The 12,318-nt window shown below is 42.4% G+C and overlaps 1 protein-coding gene across 5 annotated transcripts in view; it reads right to left on the bottom strand.

Annotated features, from left to right (window-relative positions):
• MAPRE1 (microtubule associated protein RP/EB family member 1) overlaps window positions 1-12,318 on the bottom strand; it is a 35,205-nt gene that overhangs the window by 11,660 nt on the left and 11,227 nt on the right. For all 5 annotated transcript variants that reach the window (XR_004034027.2, XM_030830921.2, XM_030830920.2 and 2 more), the window contains exons 3-5: window positions 7,745-7,890; window positions 5,830-6,037; window positions 1,831-1,952 (exon numbers count right to left, since the gene is read on the bottom strand). Coding sequence is in view for 4 of the 5 variants with exons in the window: in XM_030830921.2 (XP_030686781.1) it covers window positions 1,831-1,952; window positions 5,830-6,037; window positions 7,745-7,890 (476 nt within the window). In the remaining variant the exon portion in view is untranslated. The remainder of the gene's footprint in view (window positions 1-1,830; window positions 1,953-5,829; window positions 6,038-7,744; window positions 7,891-12,318) is intronic.

The following is a 12,318-nucleotide window of genomic DNA, read 5'->3' as shown; positions in this document are numbered from 1 at the left end:
CCGCACTGTCCTCTGTAACACTTCACACGGCTGCTGCAAAAATGAAAGAAAATGCTTAGAAGAGCACTGGCGCTCACACTCTAAAAACGGTAGTTTTGTTTTTGCTATTAACAGTTGTGTGTTTCACCAAAAAAAATCTAACTCCTATGAACTTTTAAAACATACTTCAGGGCTTCCCTGGTGGCGCAGTGATTGAGAGTCTGCCTGCCGATGCAGGGGACACGGGTTCATGCCCTGGTCTGGGAAGATCCCACATGCCGCGGAGGGGCTGGGCCCGTGAGCCATGGCCGCTGAGCCGGCGCGTCCGGAGCCTGTGCTCCGCAATGGGAGAGGCCACAGCAGTTAGAGGCCCGCGTACGGCAAAAAAAAAAAAAAAAAAAAAAAAAACATACTTCAGAACCTATTTCACTCTATCAAGCCCATAGACAAGAACCGTAACAATCACAACTGTCTTTCATCCACTGCCATTTACCCCATTTATCCCAAACACCCTTCCAGGTACTTGGCAAAACATCACCTCATGAAATCCGCTCAAATACCGTGACCAAAGTATTAGCCCCACTGCATACGAGGCAGTGAATTCGGAGAGGTTAACTGACTTGCCCCAAGTAGAAGTTAAGTGGCAGAGCCAGGATGCGCCCCAAATCTACGCAACCCAAAGTCAGTGCTCCCTCACACCGGACACCAGTTGAACAGCAGTCCCATGGAACCCACTGCATCTTCTCCTGGAGAGCACAAGGCCAACCCAGTGCTGGCTGCCAGGCCTCGGCAATGACACCTCTTTGCCCTATTTCTCACTGAGACTGCTTCCTGTGTACACCTGTGCCTGGACACCAACAGTTACAGGGAAGGCTCCTTATTCTCCAGGACTTATGCACTCACAGTGACAGTGCCCACAGGGTGCTTGAGGCTGCCACAACAATGGGGATGGTGACCCTGTCACTTCCACGCTCCCAAGGCACCTGTGACCATGAGGCACACACAAATCAAAGAATGAAAAAGACCAAATGTGATCTTTGAGCAGGCTTTTGTGTCCTGATTTCCCAGAAGTATGATCTGGGTCACAAGAGCTTCTGGATTAAAGTGAGGCCATTTCCTCCAGGCTTTAGGACTTGGCTTTTAAAAGGAAAGTAAAAGGGTTCAATCCCGAAGTCACAGGAATCACAGAGCATCCTTGATTTTAAATCTGGAATTAATCAAGAGAATCATCCAAAAGCAAACAAACAAATAAAACTATAAGAATTAGTGAGAAAATGTCTAAAAGTCTAAAATTTGTTCTGATCTACAGAGACCTCTCCCAAGTACCTTCAGGATATTTAATCCTGAAGACGTTTCAAATCATCGACCTATTAAGAACAGAAAAGCAATAGGCTTTGCTTACCAGTTCCACTCTCAACTTGATACTCTAGTGGCCCAGGATTTCAGCAGAGAGACTGCGGAATCTTTTTTTAAATTATCATTTAGAAGGGAAATCTATCTTTTGTCAGAGCCAAAATTCAGGAGACATTCTCCGAATCCCACAGAACCCTGACAGCGTTCCAAAGACTTTCAACAGCGTTCCACCGTATGGGCAGGTTTCCAAACAGACATGGGTTTCTAACAGAAATAGATGTAACAGCACTCAAAAATGCCGGGTCCCTCTCTCTTCCATCGTCACCTCCAGGCTCGCAGTGCCCACCAGCTCCAAAGTGCTCACACGTGTCATGAAGACTGCTTTGGTATGCACACAAGGCAGGTCTTCCCACAAGAACACAGACAAGCCTCCCTGGTCAGGGCAGCAAGCACCTTTCCCCCAAGGTGGCTCCTGTCTTGGACACAAGAGGTGCCTACCTGCTGCATCAATTCGGCTGCTTCATCATCCCCGTTCCCCACACCAGGATTCTTCCGCACCACGCCCGGGCCAGCCTTAGGGGTTGCAGTAGTTCTGTGTGTTGCAATGGGCCTCTGTGGAGCTGAGAGGAGCAGAGTTGTTTTTTTTTTTTTTAAGAGGAGAAATTTCAAGACAAAAAAGAACCCACCAGACAACAAAAGGAGGCTGTGACCAACTGCCCTCCACAGCTATGCAGTGAGGAGACCCAACAGAGAGAGCCCAGCATGCAAGACTGCACCCCATGTTTGCCCAAAGTGGTTTTTCATCCTGGCAGCACATTTAAGTACCAATTTTAGCCACGATCTTTCGTGCTGGGAATAAGTCCTTTGGCGTGGCCTTTTTTCCGCTGGGGTGGACAGGACTATCATCTGAAAGAGGCAAAGTCATCCTGGTACATACAGATGATCTACCTTAACCCAGCTCCAACCACATCCACAGACAGGGCAGCTTTATGGAGCAAAGGAAAACTTCAGGCCAGGAGCTCACAATCCCAGCTGTTGTGGGGTGCCCACAATTCCCCATCTGGAAAGTAAGGTGCCTCCTAACTCAGAACCTCAGGCTCCTTGGATTGGGAAGATGAGAGGGTAGAGCCTGCTTTGACCACTAATGACTTCAAAACCCCGTCCTGCTTCCCTTTTAAAAGGTGTTTAGAAGGGTTAGGAGAGAAAAGCAGCACACTGACCAGTACTTAAAGATTTCTCTCAGTATGAATGGCCAAAACAGACAAAGACGAGGAAAAAGCGACAAGGAGCCAATCTATCTACAAGTTAAAATAATTAAGAATAATCAAGAATGGGCTACCTCAAGGTAAATTTATCATTCATGATTTTATTCATTCAGCAAGTATTTTGTAAAGCTTGTACATTATGCCAGGCTTAAAAATATCTCATTTTCCTGACATCCCAAACTGTTCAATAACCATCAGGCCTTTCACCCACAGTAACAGGCATTTCCGCTGGAGGATCTCTAGCATATGTTTAACCTGAAGACTAAATACTTAATGCAAGTCTCCACATGCCTGTTAGCAGCATCTGAAACATGAAATGCACAGGGTTATCTATGCAGTTCCCCATTCTAAGAAGCTAAAGAATAAAAGTACTCAATATTTGGAGAAATCTGAACCCTCATATACTCTGCTGATGGGAAAATAAAATGATTCAGTCACTTTGGAAAACCGTCAGGTAGTTCTGTCAAAGGTTAAACACAGAGTTACCATATGACCCAACAATTCTGCTCCAAGAGTATATATTCTTGGAGACAACCCTCAGAATGGGAGAAAATATTTGCAAATGAAGCAACTGACAAAGGATTAATCTCCAAAATTTACAAGCAGCTCACGCAGCTCAGTATCAAAAAAACAAACAACCCAATCCAAAAATGGGCAGAAGACCTAAATAGACATTTCTCCAAAGAAGATATACAGATTGCCAACGAACACATGAAAGGATGCTCAACATCACTAATCATTAGAGAAATGCAAATCAAAACTACAATGAGGTATCACCTCACACCAGTCAGAATGGCCATCATCAGAATATCTACAAACAATAAATGCTGGAGAGGGTGTGGAGAAAAGGGAATCTTGCACTGTTGCTGCGAGTGTAAAATGATAGCCACTATGGAGAACAGTATGGATGTTCCTTAAAAAACTAAAAACAGAACTACCATATGACCCAGCAATCCCACTACTGGGCATATACGCTGAGAAAACCATAATTTAAAAAGAGTCATTGGGCTTCCCTGGTGGCACAGTGGTTGAGAGTCCGCCTGCCAATGCATGGGACACAGGTTTGTGCCCCGGTCCAGGAAGATCCCACATGCCATGGAGCGGCTAGGCCCGTGAGGCATGGCCGCTGAGCCTGCACGTCCGGAGCCTGTGCTCCACAACGGGAGAGTCCACAACAGCGAGAGGCCCACGTACCGCCAAAAAAAAAAAAAGAGTCATGTACCACAATGTTCACTGCAGCTCTATTTACAATAGCCAGGACATGGAAGCAACCTAAGTGTCCACTGACAGATGAATGGATAAAGAAGATGTGGCACAAATATACAGTGGAATATTACTCAGCCATAAAAAGAAACGATATTGAGTTATTTGTAGTGAGGTGGATGGACTTAAGAGTCTGTCCTACAGAGTGAAATAAGTCAGAAAGAGAAAAACAAATACTGTATGCTAACACATATATATGGAATCTAAAGAAAAAAAAAATGGTTCTGAAGAACCTAGGGGCAGGACAGGAAAAAACACACAGACGTAGAGAATGGACTTGAAGACAGGGGGAGGGGGAACGATAAGCTGGGACGAAGTGGGACAGTGGCATGGACTTATACCTACTACCAAATGTGAAATAGATAGCTAGTGGGATGCAACCGCATAGCACAGGGAGATCAGCTCGGTGCTTTGTGACCACCTAGAGGGGTGGGATAGGAAGGGTGGGAGGGAGACACAAAAGGGAGGAGATATGGGGATATATCTATATTTATAGCTGATTCACTTTGTTATAAAGCAGAAACACACCACTGTAAAGCAATTATACTCCAATAAAGACGTTAAAAAAATTTTTTTAAAAAAAGAGTATATACTCTTGGATATATACCCCAAGAGAAAACATACGCCCACACAGAAACTTGTATATGAATGGTCATAGCAGCATTGTTCCTAAGAGCTAAAAACTGAAAAGAACTCAAATCACCATCAACTGATGACTAAATAAAATGTGCTACAACCATACAATAGAATGTTATTTAGCCATAAAAAGGAATGGAGTACTGATATATGATACAATATGGATGAACCTTGAAAACATTATGCTAAATGAAAGAAGCCAGACACAAAAGACTATGTATTCTATAATCCCACTCAGAAATGTTCAGAATAAGTAAATCCATAGACAGAGAGTGGATTAGTAGTTGCTTAGGATTGGCAGGGAAGGAGGAGAGTTGGGGGACAATGGGAAGTGACTGCTATTAAGCACACATGAGGTTTCTTCTGGGGGGTAATGAAAATGTTCTAAAACTGATTATGGCAATAGTAGAACACACCTATGAATGTACTAAAAACCATTCAATTGTATACTTTAAATGGGTGAATTGTATGGTAAGTGAATCAGAGCTCAATAAAGCTATCAAAATTACAAAGTACTCAATGTCCCTCTCTACCTACCAGATGGATCAGCCTCTCTCAAGGTACTACACGACTTTAAGTAACGTTCTTGCCACCTTCTGAGGAGGAGTTAGCATCTGCAGAACATCCACCCTGCCCCAAAGTATATGTTCTGTGAGTGTACTACTGCAAACAATTTGGGGAAACCTACCAGGACAAGACTTTTAAAGAAAGTGTCTAAAAACAGCCTCCCCCTGACTCCTAGATTCTGCTGGCAGCACAGAACTTAGCACTCTAGGGACGGCAGGGAAGCCGTGAGTAAGCGCAGGAAGCTGGTCTGCAGACAGAACAATGACACAGAGCCAAGAGCAGTCCCCAAGAGACCTAGAAAGCTCCTTCAGTTCCTGGGAGTTCAGGTATGGTTGTAACTTCCCATCCGAGGGCTCTAAGATGAAATGCCCTTGTGTTCAAACTAACTCTCTTTTATGTGAGCTAACCTGAGGGACGTCTATTCCAACTAAAGTGTGTTGGCCAAATCGATACAGTAACTCATTCAGGCCTCAAGAACAGCCCTCTAGGGGCAAGTACTGAAATTCCCCTTTTACAGAGGAGGAAACAGCAGGGTAGAGGTGAAGTGATTACACAGGCCTCCAGAGATCTAAGAACAAACACAGGGCCCTGATGCCACAATCCATGCCTCGGCCATGTGGCTGGGCTTATGCTCTTTAAGCTCCCTAAGCCTACGGCTACCCAAACCCTTCTGACTGACTACTATAAGAATGAATGTATTTGGAAATGGTATTTTTTGTGTGTGGGTTTTTGGGGTTTGTTTGGTTTGTTTGTTCGTTTGTTTTACCTGCACTGCTAGAGCTGAGAGGTTTCTTCGGTTTGTTCAGAGCTGGAGCAACAAGGGAGGGGGCCACCGCAGTTTCTTGACCTTGTCTGGCAGCTACAGGGTCATAGTCTTTCCCATCATAGTTTGCATCAAAAAACTTCTTGAACCACTGAACGAATTCAAAATTGTCCTGAAACTTTCCTTTTACTAATTTGTCCACAGGAATTATCTGCAGAGAAACAAAAGACTATTTAGCCCAAAGCAAGAAGAAGCTTCTGTCAAGCATCAAACATGTCCATCAAATCAGTATAAAGTTCTGCCAAAGGAGAAAAAAATATTTTAGAGGCAAGAACTAAGTGCTAAGTAAGCCCCTGGAAGTTTGTAGGGCAAGTTTCATTCAATTTGCCTTCCACAGAGTACTTAACAACAGCCAGTCCCCCTCCAAGTCCATCAAAAGAAATCAGAAATGCAAAAGAAACAAGTATCATACATTAAGTCACATATACACATCCAAACACATCCTAAGATATGTCATTCCACTGTAAAGAGTAAAGCTCCCATGGAACTTGCACAGCCACGGTGCCTGTCACAAGGTATGAAATCCAGAGCACAAACTAACCACAGGCATCCACGATGAACTGTGCTAAAAAAAATTCTGTATTAAAAATAGGTCAACGTACGGAATCAGTCCTGGGATAGACTTCTACAAAATGGTATGTTTTTCAAGTAATTCCAGTCCTATTAAACATACTTCAAAGGACCTGTAAGTTTTTTATTGTACAAGAATACTGTGTTACCAGGTATTACTTCAAATGGTGGGACTGCTGGCCAGAGCTTAATTATCTTTTAACTCTTCAAGGATTCCAGTTACAATCTGAACTATACCCACCCATCTGAGCAAATAATTTTTTAAAAATTTCTCTGTGTGACACTGAAACATTTACAAATAAAATGTTATGTCTGTAACTCACTTCAAAATAATCCACGAGTACAGGGGGAGGGGTAGAGGTATACATGAAACAAAATTGGCCCTGAGTTGATAATCACTGAGGTACATGGGAGATCACTGCACTATTCTAACTTATATACTTCAAAAATTTTCCTTATTCAAAAAAATAAATTCCATAAAAAGAAAAATTACTGCATATAATAAGCTACACCTAGTTTAAACTATGCCTGATAACTAAATGATATTCTTCCAACACAAATGTGTATTTTATATATTGTACAGAGACAAAACTAAAATAAAAATAAGACTGATTTCAAAGTAAATAAAAACCAGATACAGCAGTAAGATAATCAGGGGACGATTACAAGCTTTACTAAAAAAAATGCCCCCCCCCCAAATGGCTTAAAGGATAAGCCCTTCTAATGGGGGGAAACTACTTAATTTTGCAATAATCTGTTATCTACCAAAACAAAGCTATTTACCCTAATGAAGCCTGGTGGTCTGTGTTTCTGGTAGCTTCAAATAACCTTGGGAGCAAAAGGGAACATTCCAGCACCTGCCAGCCATCTTCTTTGTACTTTACTATAAAAATCAAGTAGTTCTAGAATCTTCTCTATTAGAGCTACTTATTCTACCATATGGTATGCTTTACAGAAGTAAATTCGGAGATTAAACGAGTTAGACCTCAGACTAATAGAGAGTAAACAGTAATAAAATTTTTTAAAAAAATCATGGGTAGAGATTTACAGATTGATCTTTCAGACAGTTACCAATTTCATAATGAAGAAAGAAGACCGTAAGGGAACCGGGGGTAGGAGAGCAGAGGGAAACTTTGCTCCCAGTAAATTCTGTTAACTGGAGAAAAGATAACCATATAAATTGGGAAAAGAAAAACAAAAATGTCCAAAGTCATGGCCCAGAATCTGTATCCTTAGTAATTACCACTAGTTAAGAAACACCCTAAATGAAAGAATAAAGTTTACTTACTTTGTCAACACCCATCCTCTTAAAACCTGCTTGTAGTATTTTGAAGTTCTGGATGTATTCGTGTTCTAGCTTAGCTTGGAATTTCACTTTCTTCAAGGCAATGGAGCCAGGGAACAGCATGTCCATAAACTGACAATAGGCAGCCCCTGAATGAGTAACAGAAGAAAATACACACTAGGTCATTAAATGCAGTAGCTATTAAAGCAGCAGAGTGAAAATTTACCCAAACCTGCTTAACCCACTAAATTTTAAAAGTTGTGAAGTGGACCTACAAAACCCCAAAGCTTCATTACCACTTGACTTCGAAATTGATAATAGGACTGTGGTTTTAGCTGGTAAGTTCTACAACACACTTGCAACCTGGAACCCCATGATGAAAAGAGGAATGTTCCCATGAAATTTTAAAACTATTCTTTATAAGAAAACCAGCATGACAATAAAATGACAACTACAAAGAAAAATGAATGTCAGCGGGAGGAGGGATTTCCCCTGTATTTCAAAGATCCATCCTCTGACACAGGTTTAAAAAAAAAGTTTTTTCTAAGATGTTTGCCTCCCTGAGCTTTTTACATCTCTAAATAAACTTACCTATTATTTTATAAACAAAGGTGAATAGAAGACATTTTTGTGTTCCTCCACTTAAATTTTTTCAATTTTAAAGGCCACTATAAGAAATTATTGCATATATTTCATCTCATTTGCTCCCCGATTTTTCCTCCACTTGCCCATTTTTATCCATCACCACCCCCAAAAGTGTTTTCTTGGCACTTAATATTTCCAGGAATGTCACTTCTCTAATGCCTACCAAAATACACTCTCCTAATACAGGGCAGGCTTCATGTGCACTTACTGCCCTTTCAGGAAAGGAGGCAAGAAATCCAGCGACTAAGCAATAGGTGTTCTGCAGAACGAGGCCATCTTAATATGCATATTCAACTTATTTTACATCAGGCCAAATTGGTTCTCTGCCAGATCTGGCATAAACAGTGTCATTATCATTATTTTTGGAAAGATACAAAGAAAGCAGAAGCATTTCAATGACCAGAGTGACATGCTTAGTAGAAAAGAGCACCAGAAAGTGAAAGCCTGATTCTTGAGGTGGCTATTTACAGAATATATATATTCTGTAACAGAATATACTGTGGGAATTACGTACCAACAGAAATATACTGTGGGAATTACGTACCAGGCAATGAATTAGCAATATTTATGCTTCTTAAAATGGAGGCACTGGGCTTCCCTGGTGGCGCAGTGGTTGGGAGTCCGCCTGCCAATGCAGGGGACATGGGTTCGATCCCTGGTCCAGAAAGATCCCACATGCCGCAAGAGCAACTAAGCCCATGCGCCACAACTACTGAGCCTGCACTCTAGAGCCCACGAGCCACAATTACTGAAGCCCAGGCACCACAACTACTGAAGCCCGCGCACCTAGAGCCCGTGCTCCGCAACAAGAGAAGCCACCGCAGTGAGAAGCCCGCGCACCGCAACGAAGAGTAGCCCCTGCTAGCCGCAACTAGCTAAAGCCTGCTCAGAGCAACGAAGACTCTACGCAGCCAAAAATGAATAAGTAAAATAAATAAATAAATTTTAAAAAAATAAAGGAGATTTAAAAGTCATAATTTACCAATTGCAATATACAGATCTGGTTCGGATCCTGATGCATACAAATCAACTTACACACACACAGAAGATAATCTATTAAGCATCTATACCCACAGCACTGCTTTACACATGAAAGATATTCTTTCTGAACCAGCAAAATAATGTGCATTTACTAAATTCTCAGGCCATTCGTGGGACTTTCCATTCAAAATGGCAGTCATCTGCTTCTCAGAAAAAACCTGCTTGAAGAATGTTGTTTTTATTTTAGTGATAGAAGAATCCTTATAGCCATTATAAATGTAAAAACTGAGGACCAAAAACTGTGGCCAAAGACTACAGAGGCAAGAGACCAAGCTTAGAACCAGACCCCAGGTATCCTGACTTCTGGTCCATTGCTCTTTTCCATGTCATTATCCACCATATTAGGACACCCTACCCTGGAATAAAGAAGCATTTCCCGAATCAGGGAAGAAAGAGGTATACCATGCTGCTACACTCTGTCTGAAAAAGATTTAACAAAGAAAAACGCTGAGACCCCACTAAAAATAGACAAATCAACTGGACAATTCACACAAAAAAATGTAAACAGCTGATAAACACATCGGGAGCCAACCTAAGGAAATGAATTTTTAAGAAAATATAGCCTGGCAGTCCAGTGGTTAGGACTCTGCACTTTCACTGCCGAGGGCCTGGGTTCAATCCCTGGTCAGGGAACTAAGATCCCACAAGCCACCAGTGCAGCAAAAAAAAAAAAAGAAGTGAATTTAATAAAGTAATACCAATTTTAAAAAAATACAGCAAAGATTTACACATGAAACTTGTGTAACTTTATTTACAAGAGTAAAAAATGGAAGCAACCTATATGTCCAAAAATAGGAGCAATCAATTATGTAATTTGCACACCTTCACCTAAGAGAATATTATGCAAGCATTCAAAGCACATTTTTTTTCAATTGTGGGGGAAAAAGCTCAAGATTTAATATTACAAGAAAAAGCAAGATACAAAAACATATCTATAAAATGTCTTCATATATGTAAAAATATCCACCTTAATATATATGCATAGGAAAAAAAAGACTAGAAGAAAACACAATGTGGAGACTTCCCTGGTGGTCCAATGGTAAAGAATCCACCTTCCAATGCAGGGGACGTGGGTTCAATCCCTGCTCAGGGAACTAAGATCCCACATGCCACGGGGCAACTAAGCCCATTAGCCACAACTACTAAGCTTGCGTGCCTCAACGAGAGAGCCCGTGTGCCACAACTAGAGAGAGAAAACCCACATGCCACAACTAGAGAGATGCCCACGCAATGCAAGGAAAGATGCCGCATGTCTCAACGAAGATCCTGCGTGCCACAACTAAGACCTGATGCAGCCAAAAATAAATAAATTAAATAAATAAATATTAAAAAATAAAAAACACAATGTATTACATTAAACCATACAAAGTTATTGCTTTTAGATCAAAAATGATTGAACAGTGGCCATCTCTGGGGACTGGTACTGAATACATTCTATTTTTAAAATATTAATTATGTACTACAATGAATATTATTTTATAATCAAACACAAAAAAAGAAGGTAAATGTTTTTTACAAAGAAGTCTGTCAGCTGCTTTTTTACAAAAGGGCTCAAAACTCCTGGCCTGTAGATGTCTCAGCTTGTTTCAGAAGAGGTTAAAAGGGGCTTTCCTTCCAGTCTCTGCCTTAATAACAAAGGCTGGCAACATAAGCAGGGTAAGAAGGGGACCCCTCAGGTCTTCCTTGGTGGTGCAGTGCTTGGGAATCCACCTGCCAATGCAGGGGACGTGGGTTCAATCCCTGGTCCGGGAAGATCCCACATGCCTCGGAGCAACTAAGCCCGTGCACCACAACTACTGAGCCTATGCTCTAGAGCCCGCGAGCCACAACTACTGAAGCCCGCATGCCACAACTACTGAAGCCTGCACGCCTAGAGCCTGTGCTCCGCAATAAGAGAAGCCACTGCAATGAGAAGCTCATCCACCTCAACGAAAAGTAGCCCCCGCTCGCCACAACTAGAGAAAGCCCACATACAGCAACAACGACCCAATGCAGCCAAAAATAAATAAATTTAAAAAAAAAAAAAAAAGAAGAGGACCCCTCTTACATGGCTGCTGTCCCAATGATCTGGGGCAGGAGAACAGGTCTATGTAAAATCTGTGGCTGGAAAATGCAGACAGACTTAGCGTTGGACCAGCTGTGTCATGGCACCAACCACCAAGTCTCCGCTGACTGCAGCCCTATTCTGCCAGGATCTGTGCTACAAGCACAGAACACACAAGGGCACAATGCAGCCCCTTCTCCAAAAGCTTGCAATATCTCAAGTGCACTGGCTCTCAACCCTTTTGGGTCAAGGGTCCCTTGGAGAATTAGATGAAAGCTGAAGTCAATATTCTACACAGGATAGATGCCTTTCAGGACTTCCCTGGCGGTCCAGAGGTTAGGACTCTGCACTTCCAGTGCAGGGGGCATGGGTTCGATCCCTGGTCAGGGAATTAAGATCCCACATGCTCCGTCACGGCCAAAAAAAAAAAAAAAAAAGGGATAAATGCCTTCCTATCAGAAAACTCTAGATTAAGAGTCCTCAAAGTTTTACACAAAGGAAACACTCTATTAAATGTAAAAGTGTTCAGGCTTTTGGAAGTAGGTGAGGCTTAAGTCATCTTAAAGGATGAATAAAATTTGGAAATAGAAGGCTGTGAGGAGTCATTAATGCAGACATTAAAAGTCGACCTCGGGCTTCCCTGGTGGCGCAGTGGTTGGGAGTCTGCCTGCCATTGCAGGGGACGCGGGTTCGTGCTCCGGTCCAGGAGGATCCCACATGCCGCGGAGCGGCTGGGCCCGTGAGCCATGGACACTGAGCCTGCGTGTCCGGAGCCTGTGCTCCGCAACAGGAGAGGCCACAGCAGTGAGAGGCCCGCGTACAGCAAAAAAAAAAAAAAAAGTCGGCC

Source organism: Globicephala melas, chromosome 15, assembly GCF_963455315.2.
Source record: "Globicephala melas chromosome 15, mGloMel1.2, whole genome shotgun sequence".
Taxonomy (NCBI): Eukaryota; Metazoa; Chordata; class Mammalia; order Artiodactyla; family Delphinidae; genus Globicephala; species Globicephala melas.
The sequence above is the reverse complement of the archived record's forward strand: the minus strand, read 5'-3'. Positions and strand labels throughout refer to the sequence as shown.